At 39.9% G+C, this 19,436-nt stretch overlaps 2 protein-coding genes across 11 annotated transcripts in view; both read left to right on the forward strand.

Moving 5' to 3' along the window:
• Positions 1–998: 998 nt before the first annotated feature.
• On the forward strand, positions 999–16,470 carry ece1 (endothelin converting enzyme 1). Its single transcript, XM_058630790.1, has 18 exons — positions 999–1,208; positions 3,090–3,228; positions 5,894–6,106; positions 6,239–6,363; positions 6,469–6,615; positions 7,081–7,146; positions 7,389–7,577; positions 7,912–8,054; positions 8,174–8,288; positions 10,946–11,056; positions 11,147–11,245; positions 12,901–12,978; positions 13,049–13,152; positions 13,460–13,570; positions 13,669–13,736; positions 13,830–14,020; positions 14,496–14,591; positions 15,555–16,470. The coding sequence occupies exons 1-18, from the start codon at positions 1,080–1,082 to the stop codon at positions 15,729–15,731; spliced, it is 2,301 nt and encodes a 766-aa protein (XP_058486773.1). The 5' UTR covers positions 999–1,079; the 3' UTR covers positions 15,732–16,470.
• A 531-nt stretch (positions 16,471–17,001) lies between these two features.
• The window catches only part of eif4g3a (eukaryotic translation initiation factor 4 gamma, 3a), a 42,920-nt gene continuing 40,485 nt past the window's right edge, over positions 17,002–19,436 (forward strand). For all 10 annotated transcript variants that reach the window (XM_058631053.1, XM_058631055.1, XM_058631056.1 and 7 more), the window contains exon 1: positions 17,002–17,601. In XM_058631053.1, the coding sequence (XP_058487036.1) occupies positions 17,438–17,601 (164 nt within the window). In that variant the 5' untranslated portion in view covers positions 17,002–17,437. The remainder of the gene's footprint in view (positions 17,602–19,436) is intronic.

Here is a 19,436-nt window from a genome sequence, read left to right on the forward strand (position 1 = left end):
TCATTGGAAAATCAATTTTCTTTCTATTGATTTATCATTGCAGCTCTTTTTTTTCTTTTTTTAAAAAAAATCAGTACAGTACGGTAGATCCTATGTTTTTGGCTTTTCATGTATCATTCATCATAAATGGTCTTTATTTTGATCTATAGTTGTCATGTGTTTGTTATTTTTTGTAACTTATTTAGTTGCAAATTGTTTTTACCACACAAGTTTTAGATATTTATGAATTAACAAACTGTTTTTATTTAATACGTTTTTGAAGTGCAGTGTTTGGATGATTTGTTTTTAGTAGCCCGAGTGCACGGCCGGGGTTAAACGGGACAAGAATTGACTGTCATGCCTATCAGGTAACAGTTACCATAGGCAACCACTACACAAGCATGTTGTGGGAGGAGGTGGGTATTTTGTCAGGCTCCTCCTACAAATATATCATGACCTATAGAACAGACACTGGGTGTGAACTACAACCGTAAGGTTCCCTCCCCCCAAAAAAATCTGAAACCACAATGGGGGAATGCGTGCACACACACACACACACACTCACACACACAATCACTCCCACACACTCAGTCTCAGTAATCTTACTCTGTCTAGTCAGTGCTGCTTCCTGTTTTTCACTAGTTCCGTTTTCCATAGTTCCGTGTTTGCATAGACCCGGCTGAGGCGGAAGTCCACTAAGAGTTTGCCTGTAAGAGGGGCAGAGCGCGCAAAGAGGAAGAGAGGAGCCGCGCTGAGGTTTTTGAGGAGAATTTGGAGAATGGTGTGGTGACATTGCCCCCTCACTCGCCTAGTGGTCGCTGTCATAAGCCACGGGAGCTTCCAGAGGTGGTGTTGATGTTGAGGGGGCAGCAGAGGCATGTTCTTCAAAGGAGAGGACTGACACTTTTTTGTGTGTGTGTGGAAGAGCTCCAACTAGACTAACCAGATTCCTCCTCATGGATGTTGGAGGGAAATCCTGCTCTGAAGCCTCAGAGACTGCTGAAGAATAGGCATCACACACACACACACACACACACACACACACACAAAAGACACTTTCACACACCCGTTGTCAGTGGGTGAGGAGAGAGGTCTGAAGGATGGAAGCACTGAGGGAGTCTTTTCTCCATCTGACTTTTCAGATGTCGTCGTATAAAAGAGCCACGCTGGACGAGGAAGAGCTGGTGGACTCCACTGGTGATGACATCTACCCATCATCGCCCATGCAGGTAAACCCACTGATGTGTTGTACTAAAAATAAACAAATGTCAGTGCTGTCTCATCACGCTGCGACAAGGTTAAAATGTAAAAGCACTCGTGTGCGACGCTTTGATTGTACCAATATTAAAAAAATCTTCCTTGAAAAGTTTTAGCTGAGGCGTGAACTCATGATGCAGCGGTGTTTTTTAGGTTTAAAAGGCTGCAGTCTGTTGCTGCCGATATGATGTACAGCCCTCACTTCACTCTCCTGCTGCTCAATGACAGCAGAGTTTCAAATAGCTTTCATAATATGTTACAGAGGTGCATGTGCCAAACAGATGCTGCACGTTACACTGAGTTATGACGAGCAGACAGCAGCCGAATGTTTTCCTGCATGGTTAATGCAGAACACGCCGCGATCAAGTCATTCTCGCTGGGAGAAGGCATTTTAATGATTTAATTTGTCACAGTTAATATGGCTCCAACGCATTGTTTCAGCTTATGAACTATCTTTATGCAATGTTTGTCCCTGCAATGTGCATAGTTGTATCTACAGTGTCTATGACACAACAGTTTTTGTTTGTTCGGTGTTTGGTTGTTAAATTAATCAATTACACAAGAAAATATGGTGATTAAGAGCTTTCATTCAAGCAAATCAGAGTCTAATATTGAAATAATAGTAAAACCATAATAGGCATGCTGACATTACCTATTAAAACAAAATTTACTAAACTAAAACCAGCATTACTTAAAGTGTTTAGTAATCTTAACAAGTTAGTGGCGCTTGATGTGTGTGCTGAAGTTGAAGCTCAGAACAAACTCTCACACGTCACATAAACTGTCACACTACTATTAAATCCCTCACATCTTAAATTAGTTTTTAGCACTTATGTTGATGATTGCTTTGTTACTCGTGGTTTTATAAATCGTAACAACTGAACGGTGTACTCTGAGTATGTTTTCAAATCTCCACTAAAGGATTAAATTACATTTAAACTAAATCTAAGGAGGTTCCTCTGGAACAAGGAGCTAAGATCATTCACTGCGTTCGTATTTTCAATATTTTTACTTGAGCACATACATACCAGAGGAGCCCGGACACAGAGCTTGAGGTCAAGACTTGATAAATTATTCTGCCTTTGTGTTTTCTTGACTTTGCTGTAGTATAGATGGAAAAAACAGAATAAGACTTGGCAGCTGGATTCTCTTAAGTACACATGGAGCGTGCGTTCATCTAAGCTATTTGTGATAAATCTTATATCTAAATCTATCTTATATGAACACACTTCCGTATTCTTAATTTAAACACCACAAGACTTATACGAGGTCCAGAATCTGGCATTTATTTGCAGCAGGTGTTCACACAGATTGGCTGCAGTGAAAAGTGAAAGATTTGTCAGTGGTCCCCTTGGAATCATCTCTGTAGGAAATGCATTAATAACAATAGCAACTTAAACAGGTCAGGGAGTGGTGTTGTAAAAAAAAAATAAAAAATGTGTATCCCCTTACCACAATGGGACATTTTTGCAGGATTTGTCTTGTAGTAAGTGGTGACCTTGGTTAACTTCCTCAACCTTTTACAGGTCAGCCACAAACTCATCAGATATGTTACAAGTAGGATTATTGTGTCTTATTCCCAATCTGGAGCAGGAGGCTGGAACTCTTTATGACTGTGTGTTAAACTAGAAGAGAGGGAACAATAGAGAAATGCTTTCTGTGTGGGAGAGCTGAAAAAGACACGGTGCTTTGAAATGAAATCTGTCATCAGATCCCTAAGAAGCTGTTTGCCTCTGTAATATTTTCCAGAGTCAGTTGAGGCCTGTTTGCGTAACCCTTTAAAATATGTCATGTTTAATTTGGGGGATTAAATTAAGAACTGAAATGCATTTCCTTCCGTCTGTTCATTGCAGGTGACTTTGTTGCACAGCCGAGGTCCCACATGTTGTCCAGACAGGACACAAAGAGAGAAGAGGGTGCTGTTCTTGGTGTGTGTTGTGTCTCTGGGCCTGCTCATATCACTCATCACAACTGGTGTCTTCTATAAACAGAGTGAGTTTCTGTTTCACACTTCATATTTACACCGGAAAACACATGTGAAATGGCGGAGCAGGTTCGAACCTCTTTCCAAATTAATTAAAAGCTTTTTTTTATGTTAAGTACTGTGAATGTATAATAAAATCATCTAAGTAAACACAAAAGGAGAAGGGTTTAAAGAGGTACTTTAGGTGATTTTGCTTTCTTAATGAGAGTTAGATACAGGGAGTGAATCCTGTCCCATACAGGTTGTGTAAAGTTAATATGAAACCAGTGGCAATTTGCAACCCACAGTGATGCCACCCACTAGTTTGTCAACTGCTGTTTTGAAGCCTTTAGTTTTGTGCCATTTTAGCTTTTTTTGGAACCAAAAGAAAACCATATTTGGATGAAAGACAGGAGGAAGAATCTTACTGTGAGGAAGGACGAGGAGGTCATTGTCAATCACACCATAACCCATGCCCTAAAGCATATCCTGATTTATTGTCCATTTTACTCTTAATGGGACCATAATTTACCAAATCAACATGCTTGTTGTATTGAAGACCTTAAACTTGTGATTGATGCCATAAAAATACAAAAAACGTTTCAGGCACTAAAAAAAAATGTTTAAAATCTACCCTTTGCATGTGCTGGATTATAATCTGGCAAGTTAACTGCTTTTACAGACTCTGTAGTTTGGGTGAATTTAACAAACAGAGTCAGTCCATGACCTTTTAGATGTTTTCTTCTTGAAAGCACGGGCTGGGTGTTTGCCCCTGTTTCCTGTCTTGGTGCTGAGAGAAGTGACTGGTGGCTCTGACTTCATATTGAGCATGTAGTCTGAGATTGCTGTTGATTTAATCCAACTCGGGTATAAAGCACCTTTTCCCACAGTGTTGGATGGATGCAGTTCCAATTAGGTTTTAATTTCTTTAGTCTAACATTATGTGATGTAATAATGAAACATTTCATGTCGTGTCAAGACATACCCCAGCTTTTTTGTAGACTGAATTATTTTTAAATGTTTGAATAGAAATCAGTCAAACTTAATTTGTGTACATATCAAAATACACTTCACGGATTTGCCTTTGTGCGTAATCCTCCAAAAGGTTGAAGAAAAACACAAGGCAGAAAGAAGTGCGATATCTGTTCCATAATTAAAGAGTATTAATATATATGGAGAAAATGTAGAACAAACGATTAAATATATAATAATTTTAAAAAATGTGTGACATATTTCTTGTAATTGCTTGTTGTTTTGGGGGACTGTCACCAGTTTTAAGCATCCAAATATGTCAAAATATGTAATATAATGTACTTTAAACTGGAGAAAGAGATAAGAGGCTTTTAGAACATTGCTGTGGTGTTTAATACACTGGAGGCAGTTAATGTTTTTTTTGAATACCAAGGCCACACCTTCATCTAAGGCGTCTGAAAACACATTTAATTTCTCCCTTGAGCTTGTTCATTATGGAAAAAGGGCTTGAGGATTCACAATCAACCGCTCCGCTTCCTCAAGTTCGCCACGGGAAAAGTAATGCTGCTTCCTCCCATTCAGAGCCGCATGTCACATCACACTTTGAACAATTAAAAGGGACAAGGATGACATCTCCTCAGGGGAATAACCTCCGTACTGCTCATAACTTTGCCTCCATCTGTGTCTCTGTCCTTGTCTTATACCCTTTTATGGGCAGATGATGGCGAGAGTCTAAAAAATGAGTCATGCAAGTAAGGTGAGCTGTTCCATGGAGTCTCTTTGTGACTGTGACAACGAGCACTTACACTTCTTTAAACACCGAAGCTTCCTGTGTTTAGACTCTAAAAAGTTACACAGACCAGACAAAAACCTGTAGTCATTTCCTCTCAGGCTTTTTTTTTTAAGACCATACAAAACATCAGTTCTCAGGGGAAAAAAAATTTTTTTTTCAGGGAGCAGTTATCGTTCCTCTATTAACCAGCAAATTAACTGATTGACCTAAGCTCTAGTCCTGATGAAGTCATCCAAGCTTCTTGCTCTCATCTGGTAATACAGCATTAGCATGTTCTCCACATGTGTGCAAGGGTTCCCTCCAGGTTCCTCCCACAGTCCAAAGACATGTAGATTGGGGATTAGGACACTCTAAATTGTGAGTCTGGTTGTTCATCTCTGTATTTTGGCCCTGTAATGGACTGGGAAGCTGTCCAGGTTGTTTCCTGCCTTTCACCACATGTCAGCTGGGATTGGCCTTCTGCTCCAGAATGAAAATGATAGTCCAGAAATACAAAACCTTAAATTAAACCTTATATTAGTGTTTTTAGATATTTCTTTATGAGGGCTACAGTTACTGAATATTTTCATAATTGCTTAATGTGTCGATTATTTTCTCAAATAATTGATTAGTTGTTTGTTCCATAGAATGTCAACAAGTGTTCCAAAACCTTTGTTTTATTTTATTTTTAACAAAAAGATTTAGTTTTATTGACTTCTTCGTTACATGAAGCAAAGAAACCAGACAAAGAATAACTTTTAAGAAGCAGAACAATCGGAGAGGTTGTTTTTATTATAAAAACAAGAAAAACACTCAAACTGATTGAGTAATCAATTAATAATTAATTAACTGAATAATCGTTGCAGCTCTAATTCATGCAGAAATGTGTTCAATGAAAGTATCTTTAAAATTGCTCTCTTTCTAAAACTTTTCTGTCCACTCTCCTGCAGCTCATCCCGGCTTGTGCCTAACAGAGCCATGCATTACTGTGGCTAGTGCAGTAATGGGAGCCTTGGACCGATCAGTAGACCCCTGTAATGACTTTTATAGCTTTGCCTGTGGGGGATGGGTGAAGAAGAACCCCATTCCTGATGGAAAATCCCGCTGGGGGCCTTTCACTCGCCTCTGGGAGCACAACATGAATGCAATGAAGCAATTATTAGGTGAGCATCAATGTCCGACATGGGTTAATTGTCCTCAGCTGCCATTGTTGTAGGGAAACGTGTCATTTTCTCCATCATTTGGCAAAATGGCGTGTTTCTCCATATTGACTTGCGTTCAATCTCTCCTGTTAGAAAACACGACCAGGAAAGGTTTGAGTAAGGCGGAGGAAAAGGCTCAGCGATATTATCAGGCCTGCATGAACGAAACCAAGATTGAGGAATTGGGAGCCAAACCACTCCAGGAGCTGATCCGCCAGGTATGCTTATTCCCAAAGCAGTCGGATGCTAGAAAGACACATTGATCAACTTTTACTTGACAAATGAATTTCCTTGGAAGGTATTCTAAACCCTGTCTGTCTTAGATAGGAGGATGGGCTCTCACTGGACCCTGGGACAAGAACAATTTCCAGGAAGTTTTGCGAACAGTGTCGACGAACTATCACACCTCACCTTTCTTCACTGTGTTTGTCAGCACTGACTCCAAAAACTCCAACAGTAACATCATCCAGGTGGGAGTTGTTAGAGATATGTTTATATAGACCTTTTTACGGGCTTTAATAGACTTCATAAAAGTCCTAATTGATGAATGGCCTGACAGTTTGGCTATAACCCTGATTCTTCTTCACTGAGAGCAGTAAAGTCATTTGTATAATTGTGGCCTGCACAAAACACACGGGTAATTCAAAAGGATTTTAATTATTGATTGTTTTTTCATGAGTAAAAATTCTGTGGCACCTGTTTCATACCCAGGGATAGAGTTTATCTTGTTGGTGCCCTGGGGAAAGTCTGGTTTTTAACACATTAGTCTGAGATTGATTCCTTTGTTGATTTCCTGAAAATGAACAAATGGTAAATAAAGGCTTTATTTGGGATGAGCTTCTGCTTCAAGCTCGCAGGCTGCAGTCACATGGCTGTTTGTGAGTACTAAAATAAAGGCTCAACTAAAAGTAATCATGTATTTCTCTCGACTCCAGTTGGATCAGTCCAGCCTGGGACTACCTTCACGGGATTACTACCTCAACAAGACGGCAAATGAAAAGGTAATATGAGCAAATTATTTACAGCTTTACAGCAGCTTTAACAGAAGTTATACTCTGGCTATTTCAGATCTGAGAGGAGAAAATAAATATTTTTGCTTCAGGCTGAACAAAAGCTCTGCATAGTTTCTCATATTTGCCTAGATTGGATTACTCTTCCTAATTTAGATTTATTATACCTCACAAACTGCTTGTTTTCACAACTGCTCCCCCTCACTGTCCACTCCTTCTCCATGGTGTTGCAGTATCTGACGGCATACCTCAGCTTCCTAACGGAGCTGGGGGTTCTTCTTGGTGGCTCAAAGGAAACCTCTCAGACACTGATGGAGGAGATCATGGACTTTGAAACCAGTCTGGCCAACATCACAGTCCCTCAAGACGAGAGGCGGGATGAAGAGCTCATCTACAATAAGATGGAGGCCAAGGACCTGGCAGTGAGTGTTTCCTGCTCTGCTTGCATCTGCTTAAGATTAACAAATCAATTTTCTTCGAATCTTGACTGTTAAAGGACGAGTGTGTAGAATTTAGTGGCATCTAGTGGTAGCATCTAACCCACTTGTCTCATTCTCAGGTTACAGTAACACACCAGTTATTTTCAAATGATAAGACATGACTAAAGTCATGTTTATGAATATTTCTCTTGATAGATCCTCCCCTGTTCTGCACACAGGACAGGATTAGAAAGAGTATTAGAAAACTCTTATATGTTTGTGGTAAGACGTTTTTTCCTCAGCATTTCTCCATGTGTGTGTTTTGTCTTTGCCTCAGACTCTGGCTCCTGCAGTGAACTGGATGCCGTACCTCACAGAATTGTTTGCTCCTGTGCCGCTCAATGACTCGGAGCCAGTGGTTGTTTATGCCAAGGAATACCTCCGCAAAGTCTCTGAGCTCATAACTAAAACAAATAAAAGGTCAGACACTAATAGTTTTACAATCAGAGGCTGGATTTTGCTGTGTTAAGTGTTTGTAACATGGAAGAGAGCGACACATTTGAAAAATGAATAGATCTCATGCCATATGTCTGTTGCAGCCTTCTCAACAACTACATGATAATGAAAGTGGTGAGGAAGATGGTGTCTGTTTTGGACCAAAGGTTCCAGGATGCAGAGCAGCGCTTCTTGGAGGTCATGTATGGAATCAAAAAGGTAAGTGATGAAAGTTTTTAGATTTTTCGTTTTCATATAATCATCACTATAATCCAACATGACACAGGTGGATTCAAACACAAAGCAATTCACTAAATGCCTGGCAGATTCTCACCTAGATGATGTATTTTTGCATGTTCGTAAACTCAGTGACAGGATGTCGAGATGCTTTCCGGATTTGTTTTAGACCCAGATCGACAGTTAAATGTGTACTTGAATTGTCACTAAGCAAATCAGTGGGAAACGTCCTCTTGACCCGGGTGTATGTGGGATTTTAGAGGAAGGCAGAGGAAATGGCCCAAAGCCAAACAGCTGAGTTTAAACAGCTTTTCACTTGAACTCTTGTTTTTATGAGTGCAGAAGATTCATTTTTAGTCAGCACAGAGAGAGAGAAAGAGGAAATGTGGCAACGAATGCACCAATTCCTTTTTCCTCATTGAGAAAGGTACACTTTGAGTCAGTGCTTTATATTAGTGTTCTCTCACAACCCGACTCATTAAACCTGGTTTCCTCATGTTAACCTCATTTACATTGGCATTCGAGGTTTTAAAGAGAGATTGCTTAAAACAGATACATTTCTGCCAGAGAAGCATGACTTTTTCTTGGACCATATGTGTAACCAGGTTTCAGACAGGGTGATATTTATGTGCATGACTAAGCCCTAAGAGCTTCAAAGAACGCAGGGAATCGATTTGTGTCAGCCACTACTTTGAAAAGTAACCAAATCTCAACTGCAACTAAAGGGGAAAAAAAATCAATAACAAAAGTTCAAAAGTTGAACTGAAAAGACAGACACTTGTTCCACAGTGAGGACAAACTGTGATTTCAGACTTTGTCCTCTCGTTGTGATTAAACGTGGCCCAGCTAAAAATGTAAATATTTGCATGGACTAAGTGTTTTTGACCTGTGACATTCCAGGCATCCAAAGTTTACACTTTCTTTTTTTAATAGCGGCATGTCTTTCTCAGAAAAATGACCTGGTTTCTTCTTACATCCACTGACCTCACTGTTTTGGATTAAGTGGTAGAAACAATTGTTTTGTGTTTGGACTGAGAGATGACTGAGGAATTGAGAATGTAGTCATTCATCGTAGCAGTGTGTATTGAAATATCATTCAGCTCCATTGAATCGGAGGCGGGGATCTGTGAGACTGAAGGACAATTTAAAGTGACCTTTAGACCATTGAAGATGTTCATTAAGTAAAAAAAAAAAAAGATTTGCTTCTCACTGAGGGGAAAAAAAACAAAAACGATTTCTGACTCCTCCAGTGACTACAGCTCTTATCTGGGCAAGATCCTGTTTCCTCTGCCTTGTTTTCCACTAAGGTCAAGCTGTAATAACAACCCCAAAACCTTCTGTGTGTCTTTTTGTGTATATGTTTTCTGTGAGCAACGTCTCATTTTCCATCTGTGTCTATGTGCACAAGTGGATTTTACAACTTTGCTTTGTCAGAATCCTCTTCATTTCCTCACCCCGACCTTGGTCTTTTTATCTAAGTATACATGCAGCTCAATTTGTACTTGTCCTTCCTTTCACCTGATAATGGCTTTGCCACATAAGGACATTTTGACACATTTGTTTTGGTTTAAAACAATGACAATCACAATCAAAAATGACTCTTAAAAAAAAAAAATATATATATATATATATATGTGTGTGTGCATATATATATATATATGTATATATATATATATATATATATATATGTATGTATATATATATACATATATACTGTATATCCACATTAATAGCGACTCAAAGTGCTTTTCTTCTCTTGTTTGGTCTTTGAGTCTCAGAGTGTTTCAATAATAGCTCATAAGTATGTTTAACAGCTACTTTAGATTAGTATGTATCTCTTTTTCCCCTCTGAACATACTCCTTTTCCATCATTCTGTTATTTTGTAGCGGTTGGCCCAAGAGTTCACATGTGGTTTGTCCTATTGTTGCCATTTTATCTCCAAAAAAACACTACTCATTCCCCTCTGAGGAAACACTGTGTCAGTCAGCCCGCAGAGGGATAACAGTTCAGCTTTCCTTCGCAAGCAAAGGCCACAGAGGTTGTGGATTTCTCAAGCTCACATGTATTTTCTCTATTTTGTATTTGTTTCCATTGTCTTTCTCACTGTTCAACCTGCATGGACATAAACTGGAAAGTTAAAGTTAATATTTTATGTATTTTCTTTTTTTTTTTTTTTAATCACAAAAGCCAGTGATAACAAAAAGAAATACAACTCTGCTGATAAGATTTGTTATTCATTTATCTGAAATGTATACTTCAAATACAGCCAATCAAGTGCATGCTGCCATTTTCACTTCACATATAGGGAGAAATCCATCCATTCGTCCACCATTTGTATATTCTTACCCTCTATGGCCCAATATCTATACAATATATGCAGAGAGATTTTCATGTGTGTGTATATATGTGAGCTACAGTAAGTTGTTGTTGCTCTAACACCACAGTTTCCCCTTTGGAATAAATACTTAGCTGTAAAAACATTGTCAACTGTTGAGACTGTTTTCTCTTCTCACACATGTAGTCCACATCTCACTGTAACAAGTACGGTCACGTCCATGAAGCAACATTCCAATTGATGATATCCAATTGTGTAAGAGAATACGAGGATGCGCAAATGTCTTGTTTGTGTTATTTGCAGAGCTGCACTCCGCGCTGGAAGCTGTGTGTCAGCGACACAGACAGCGCCCTGGGCTTTGCTCTCGGAGCCCTGTTTGTCAAAGCCACGTTCGCTGAAGACAGCAAAGCAAAAGTAAATTGCTTATAAAGTCCCTCACAGCACAATCGCTTCCCCTGCTATGTGAAATGATTCTGACTCACGTGTGTCTCTCCTGTGCTCCAGGTTGAGAATATGGTCACAGAAATTAAATGGGCGTTTCAGGAGAGCCTGAAGCACGTGAGCTGGATGGACTCAGAAACAAAAAGAGCAGCAACAGAGAAGGTGGGTGAAAGATTCTGGTGTGCGTTTGTTTCCCGAGGAAGTTTACGTACTGCTTGTTTTATGGACACATTTACAGGGACAATGTGAAAGCAGCTGCGATTGAAAAATTAGGCCATATGACCTACCTCAACTTTTGATCAAGAGAAATTAAGCAAACCGTAATCTTTGACAAATAGGTGCCGTAAGGTAGAGGATACTGGCCTAACAATGTCTGTAAACCAAGTTATTTCACAAGGAAAGCAACAAACTAAGGCCAGCTGACCTAGTGACACTGTGGACCTGCTTCAAAATGCACACAATGAGTAAAACGAAAAAAAAGTGGTTGGTTACCCTTCCATTCCATAGACCTTTTCCAATACGTTTTTCCTACCTAATGGAAAAACTACATCTTGAAGCATGTTTTCAAAAATTTGAGCTAAAGTAAAGTTAACAGTGACATTTTGATGTTTGGCATCATCATTGTCCATATACACACAGCAGTGAATGTGAATGAAGTGAATCCCTCCAAGTGTGAACATGTAATGGCCAGGAAGAACCACAAAGATCCTGCAAGACATTCCTGAGTGCTTGTATCCAGACCTTTCTGTAAATATTAACAGAAGATGCCACCCAGCAGTCAAGTCCAGAGAGCTGATACTCACCCAGCTTTCATAACTCGGCAGCCAGCAACTGAGCACATATCTCCTGCAATTGAAAGAAGGCAACCAATGAGCACTGATTGACCCAGACAGACCACTTACAGCCACCAGGTGGAAAATAACCAGTTTGGGGGCCTAAATGGCCTAAATGGAGGAGGGCAGAGAGAGCAGAGAGAAGAGCCTCAGGCAACAGAAAGAATTCCTGAGAACTGCTAATCCCTCCTACTCTCTTCTGTGCCAGTTAAGCCCACATCCCGACCCCTAGCTCACACAGACAATCTCTCAACCACACCCCTGACCCCCGTAGACTTTTCCAAAGTAGCTGTGGGAAACACAGAAGTCCAACCTGCTGGTGGGGCTGAACTCAACCCCCAAGACTCCCTTGGCTGCCCATAGATATTCACTGTCCACACAGGCCCTTCCTGCAGACACAGCCCAGGAAGTCACTGTGGGGTGTGATCTATGCCCTTTTACCCTTAACCCTTAACAGACACTGGGGCTGAACAATTGATGGTTTTTTTTAATCAAAATTGCTGTTTGAGAAAACACAGATTTGCAATACCCATAATGTTTTCAGAAAGAGTAATTATTTTATTATTTAAGCTGTCAAAGGTATTTGAACCATAGAATAGAAAAGAAAGCATTCTTTTCTATTCTATGGTTCAAATACTTTTTTTTATTTTAAAGCAATTTTACACTTATACAAACACTTAGTCTTCTACCTCCTACACGTTACACATTGGACCTCTGAAAACATGAATCACAGTCACAATACAAATATTTTTCCCAAATTGTTCAGCTCAATCAGACACATATTATTGTACATTTATTTTTGATCGTCCATCAGTGTTGACTTTTTGGCAATATTGGTTTATACGTCATATCATACTAATAAATTGAATTTGTACCTCTGAAATGGGATAATGTTTAGCTTAGATGTGGCTGAGGCAAACAGCACTGCCACCTGGTGTAAAAATGGTTTTTTTACAGTTTTTCCCGTTTGTCACTTTCCAACAGGCAGACGCAATTTACAACATGGTTGGATATCCGGACTTCATCATGAACGCCACAAAGCTGGACAAAGTCTTCAATGATGTAGGTAAACATGGAGCTGCACTCGCACGCTGCCCTTAAAAACACTGAACTCTCCTCTTCTCTCTTTCAGTTTGAGGTGGTGTCAGAGCTCTACTTCCAGAACGTCATGCAGTACTACAACTTCTCAGCCAGAGTGACAGCAGACCAGCTGAGGAAAACCCCCAACAGAAACCAGTGAGTTGCTTTGCATTGCATCTTCTGCCAGAAAGAAGTTTGCATGCTCAGACAGGAACACAGTCCCTTTATACTGACTCAGCAGCAACAATGCTTCCATCCACAAATGTTCGCAGGCAACTAATTTGTCTCTGCTGTACTGATCCTTGTCTCTCATTACGCTGCGGGGGAGGGGTCAGACCAGGGCCCCATGCCTTCCTAGCTGATGTGTAGTCAGCCTGGCACAGCAGACCAGATGGAATTGATATTCTGGATTTGGTGTTCGTGTCATGCAACTCTGTTTATTTGTTCTCGTTTGTTTTTTCAGGTGGAGCATGACCCCACAAACTGTGAATGCATATTACAACCCAACCAAGAATGAGATAGTTCTGCCAGCAGGAATCCTTCAGGCTCCATTCTACAGTCAGTCTACGTCCAGGTAGGTCTCCTTCATTCAAGTTTGCTAGATTTATTTTATCAGAATATTAAAAAAAGGAGTTTTATTATGATTTACTTTTTTTTTTTAATGTTTTCCAGAGCTCTAAACTTTGGTGGAATAGGTGTAGTCATGGGCCATGAGCTGACACATGCTTTTGATGACCAAGGTACATTTTACATTTTCATACAAATGTACATTTCAAAGGATGATAACTGAAATTAAATTACATCTACATTTTTTAAATGATTCATTCAAACAGGGAGGGAATTTGACAAGGATGGAATCCTGCGTCCCTGGTGGAAGAACTCTTCTGTGGAGGCCTTCAAAAAGCAGACTCAGTGCATGGTGGAGCAGTATGGAAATTACACGATAAACAAGGAGCCTCTGAATGGGAGACAAACCCTGGGAGAGAATATTGCTGACAATGGTGGACTGAAAGCTGCCTACAAGGTCTGATGGCAGGGAAAGTTTCTTACTGTCACAGTAATTGCTGGTGCACTAAAGCATTGGGATCATAATAGAAAACATTACCTCTGTTTTACCCAAGACAGCGCTGTCAGATTGCATGTTTACGAGGTCATAAAACTTTCACGCAGGTCTCAGATGAATCCCCTGCTCTACTTTATTTGCTGAGGCTGCTGTTTGTTGTGTCAATTTATTTGTGTTGGAAAAACAGGTTGTCCGCTTCGCAGTGAAGCCTGGAAATGGCAACAGGTGCTTATGAGTGACCTTGTCAGCTTCTGGTTTCTTCTTCACATGGACACATTCTTTCCATGTAATCAAAGGTCACAGTCTATGAAGCAGATGAGCAACAACTCGAAACATTGAATGTAAAACTATATAGGACCTAAAGTGGGTTTTATGTTTTCTAGTGTCTGTTTTCTGAGTGAAAGTGTGTAACATGATCATTTGTTTTCTTGGAAAGGCTTATGAGAACTGGATCAAGAAGAATGGTGAGGAGGCCACACTACCTGCCATGGGATTGACAAACCACCAGCTGTTTTTTGTAGGATTTGCCCAGGTTTGTATCAGTCACAGTATATTTATTTGTATTTATTTATTTATTTATTCATTTTTTAAACATCTATTGTATTAATTGTCAGTATTCTTATTCCGCTCCTGTTTTTCCTGGTCTTTGTGTCCCCTCCAGCTTTTAACATGATAGTGTCTTCAATGCAAAAAAAAAAAAAAATTGCACCTGTTACTTACCCACTTACCTCACTTAAAAAAAAGTCAAAATAGAAATGTTGTTTATTTCCAGACTTACTCTTACTTACTCTACAAGTTGCACACTGGACTATGATTGCTCCAAACAAGCAACAAAATTTAATTCAGTCATTTGTACACACTTTGTCTTTGGGATTTAAAGGTCCATTGTGTAAGAATGAGTGAAATCTAATGGTGAGACTGCTCACTACTTCCTTTCCCCACATGCATCATGGAACGTTGGCCTTTGCAGACCAGAAAGGTTGTCATTCATCTTAAAATATGAGATGGATGCTTTGGCTCTTTTGTCCATTTGGGCGGGCCGTAGTAACATGGTGGCAGTGCCTATTCTAAGGCTATGAAAACCAAAACAATTTTTATTTTGAAACTATTATACACTAATACAGACATACTTATAGGTAGTATATTATTTCTGCCGATAGACCCTCCTAAATATTACACACATGACCTTAAACATTTGCAAGTGAATATATTTATTTACTGAATAACCTTTCCGTGTCATGCTGTACACATCATTCATCATGGTGAAGTTCAAATATCACTGTCAAAAGACAAGAAGCTTATTTTTCATTGCAGGGGGGGATTTAAGTTATGGAAGAGGATCAATGTGCTTTGTATTAGACAGATGGTCAACTTTAAATGAGTTACCCATTTAAACACATAGAGATATGAAATTACAAGCAATGAAAAAAGATCAGGTTAAGTCTAGTATATTGAAACTACTTACATGGTGTAAGTTGTTTGCTTACTTTTGCAGGTATGGTGTTCTGTCAGGACACCGGAGAGTTCACACGAGGGCATAATCACAGATCCTCACAGTCCATCAAGATTTCGAGTCATCGGCCCAGTCTCCAATTCACAGGAATTCTCAAAGCACTTTGGCTGCAAAGTGGACGCTCCCATGAACCCGAAGCACAAGTGTGAGCTTTGGTGATACCTCATTTTTTGCTGATGTTTAGCAGCAAATTAAATTGACATTGGGGCAGGGGGAAAATAGATATTCAATAGCTACATACTGAAAAGGTCTCTCCGGACAGGAGATAGTTGAGAGCCACTGAGAAACTTCTGAAACTTGTGACGTCTTTTGCCACTTAATGTTAGTCAGGCTCCTTACCAAGACAAAATATGCCTGCTCTACATGGAGCATTGAATCTCCAGAGCTTCTCTTCAAGAACTGTTGGGTGGGCAAAATGGCTTTTCCCAAACTCTGAAATTAGATAAAGCTATGAATACGCTTTTAGAACACTGGAAACCTTATAGATAGTTACAAAATAATGAGGGAACCACGTCAAACAGCTATTTGTCACAATAGTGATGAATGAGCAAGGTGATGTTTTTTTCTCATGTAACTCTTCACTGTGCTTGGATCTGCTCTGTTTTATGTTTACTGAACTTTATTTATGGTCACATTGTTTTATATTGAAGTGAAATGGAGTAAAGGAAGTGAATTTTAAATGGAAGTGAAATGGAAATTCTGGTTCACATGTGGACAGTTTTTTAAGAATTGGTATATATATATTTTAACAAAACAACATCTTAAATGCAATATTTCATTCACAGTGTGTGTGCAATTCTATCAAAGTTGCATTTGTATCATTATAATTCAAAACTTGGACACAACTCTTTTTATGAGTAAGACATTATTTTGCATAATAAAACCAATCTTAAAATAACGGTCTTGTCTCCAGTTTGTTGATTTGTTTTCATTTTCTGACACATTAAGGTGAACTAGATTAATACCAGAGCTGTGATAATCTATTTACTGCAGAAAATGTAATCTTTCTACTCTTGCCGCTGCATAGCGGTCACACGAACAATAGGTGGCGATATACCCACACAAGTCAATGTTATCTGCTGATGCAGAAAACAAACCCGTAACTTTGATGGTAAATGTGAGGAAGTTTTTGGTGACTTTTAAACGAATATCCCTAGAATAATAACATATTAATGTTTTGTGTATTGTATACATTCAGCCTGAGAATTTGTTCATGATTATTAATAAAATCTTATATTAATTCAGTGAAGTTGTCGTGTAAAATAACGACACAATATAATTTAAATGTAATCATTTTTATAGCACAAGTTAAATAAAAATATTGACTAAAGTCATTTATAGACGTGAACCATGCATTGGACATTTATTTGAGTCAAATTGACTGAACGTTCGCTGATCACCCGAGCAATTCCGTAACTTGCCGAGAATTGCCGAATCATCTGTCCTGCCCGGACTACTGGAAGCGGCCGCAACGCCATGTTGGCGAAGTCTCTCATCTCTGTAAGGAAAAAAATGATGGAAAACATACTTGTCGAGAAGAAAAGGTAGATCGCCGAGGAAGGCTGAAGACCGTGGCGGTTATTTATTTTGAACGAAACGAACCCAACCGGATCCGCGGAGGTTCCGGACGGACGAGGGAGGCTAAACCTCCCACCGTCCCCATGAATAGCACCGCTGATCCGAGCAGCGACTTTCCATGAAAAAAAGACGTTTGTGTTGCTATTCGAGCTTCGTTATCCCACTTCGTTAAAAGGGATTTGGGGCCTGCTTCAAGATATCGCTTCGCTTGCTATATGTATGCAAGCTAGGCACTGTTTGTACCAGTATTTATTAAGGTGTTGTTTTTATTTGTTGATTTTTTTGCAATGAGTTTGCCACCGAAAGTGGTCCTCAAACAAGCCGCTGTCGCAGTTAGCGGACCTGGAAGTGGCCCCTCTCCGTCGAGCCAACTGCGGGCTCCCCTGACCTCCGTGTCTCTACCGCCGGGAGCCCCAACAGCTCCACAGCCCGGCGCTGTGCCGCAACCTCAGTATCCTTTGACTTGGGTAACATGGCAAACACTAGTGATATAAAACGATTCACTGCATGTGAGAAGCATATTATTTTATTAGTATTTATCGACGGATTATAGTGTATGGACGGATGCGGGGATGATGGTTTCGTTTGGAGGCAGCTGGGAGGGGAGGGGACAATCAGCTAGCTAGTATGCTAACATTAGCTTATGAAGCCGGCTGTCACAGTTAGCTGAAATGTCACTGGTTTTTGTTGTTTGACGCTGCTTTTTCCCGTAATACCTCTTTGAATAAACACGAGTGTCATTTAATCGTTATGGTACTGTTTGTCAGTGACCCAAAAGCTAATTTCCCATCACCGGTAAGCAATTAGGCTTTCTACACCGGTAGCCGGCTTTGTTCAGTTACCGCTTTTGCTAGGAAGGTTCACTTTAGCAACTCGATGAATTCAAAGTGGCCTCTGGGGCTAACAAGTGCACAAGACAGCGAGTTCAGCGTTGCTGAGCTGCAGTGTTTCATCCATGTCAGGACAGTCTGTGTGATTACCTATATTTTAATAATGAGGAAAATGCTAACTTGTAGAAGGCCTAGCTTGCACATCCGTCACCATTTCGCTTAACATAAGATGTTGGAGGGATGTTTTTGTGCACCTGTAGGCCTGTCTGTCACTGGGCCGGTGAGCTCTCCCTGGCCCAGATGGTATGCATAGATTAGCAATAAGAAAATAGCTGGTTCGTATCATCAAAGCCTTTACAGCAGGGTATATAGCATAGTTATATACCAAACAGGGAGGAACTATCAGCTGACAAACTTGTTATTGGTTTCAGTTTATCACTGCCCCAAAATAGGCATTTACCTTTGAGTTCAGGCAGAGATAAACCAGTATTTACTCTACCCTACTTTTGATGGGATGATGTCACTGGTTAGGTCACCTTGCTCCTGTTTTATTTACAGCAGGGTGGCAGTAGTGTGAGAGAGAGGATTAGCTTGATGTCCCCTGTCTGTCAGTGGCACAGGGATGTGTCTGACAGCCTCTGTCGTGGCTTAGCTTTGGGGTGTGATATCTCAACCTGATTTCCTGCCACCCATGTTCACAGCTACCCTGTGTTCCTGACATCGCCAAGCAGCAGTAAGTATCTGCTGATGGCAGATGGAAGCATGAATCCTCCCTGTTGTTTATCGTGTGTTGTGATTAGGGTTTTCTGTGAGTGGGACGAATAAATCAAACAATATGGGGGATAATGGTGTCATTATTTGTCCCTTGACTGAGGCTTTTGAAATTACTGTTGAATTTGCTTAACCTACTTTCAAAGTTCCCTTGCCTGTCAGTTGAGTGCATAATTGCACCCTCTCTATTTACTGGAGGAATGTCTTGTTATAGACACAGAGATGCAAAATACATAGAATAATACTAAACAAAAGTAAAGTATTGGACATCACACCTCTAGGTTGTAATTATTTCATTTGGCTTTTTGATATGTTTAACTGTTCTAGTGAATAATTGTCAAAGCTGAATGTAGAACTTTCTGGCAGGAAACTGCAGTTGTCACCAGTCTGACATCATAGCACTATCTGTTAGACTCTAAAGAATTTGTTTAACGTTTATCCCATTTTTTGACTGATCATCCTTAGAACCCATACGATTTGTCAGTTTACAACCTAACTACTCAGTGTGTGAAATACAACTTCATAAAGACACTTCAGTTGTTCCCGCCGTACTTGGTGGTTGCCTTGTCCAGAGGGGTTTATTGAGCTGAAAGGATCAGTTTGGTAAAAGTCTAGACATTGAATATACTTATTTATAACTCCCATTGATGAAGGTGAAATTTATTTATTCACAACAAATTATTTA

Source organism: Solea solea, chromosome 6, assembly GCF_958295425.1.
Source record: "Solea solea chromosome 6, fSolSol10.1, whole genome shotgun sequence".
NCBI classification, from domain to species: Eukaryota; Metazoa; Chordata; class Actinopteri; order Pleuronectiformes; family Soleidae; genus Solea; species Solea solea.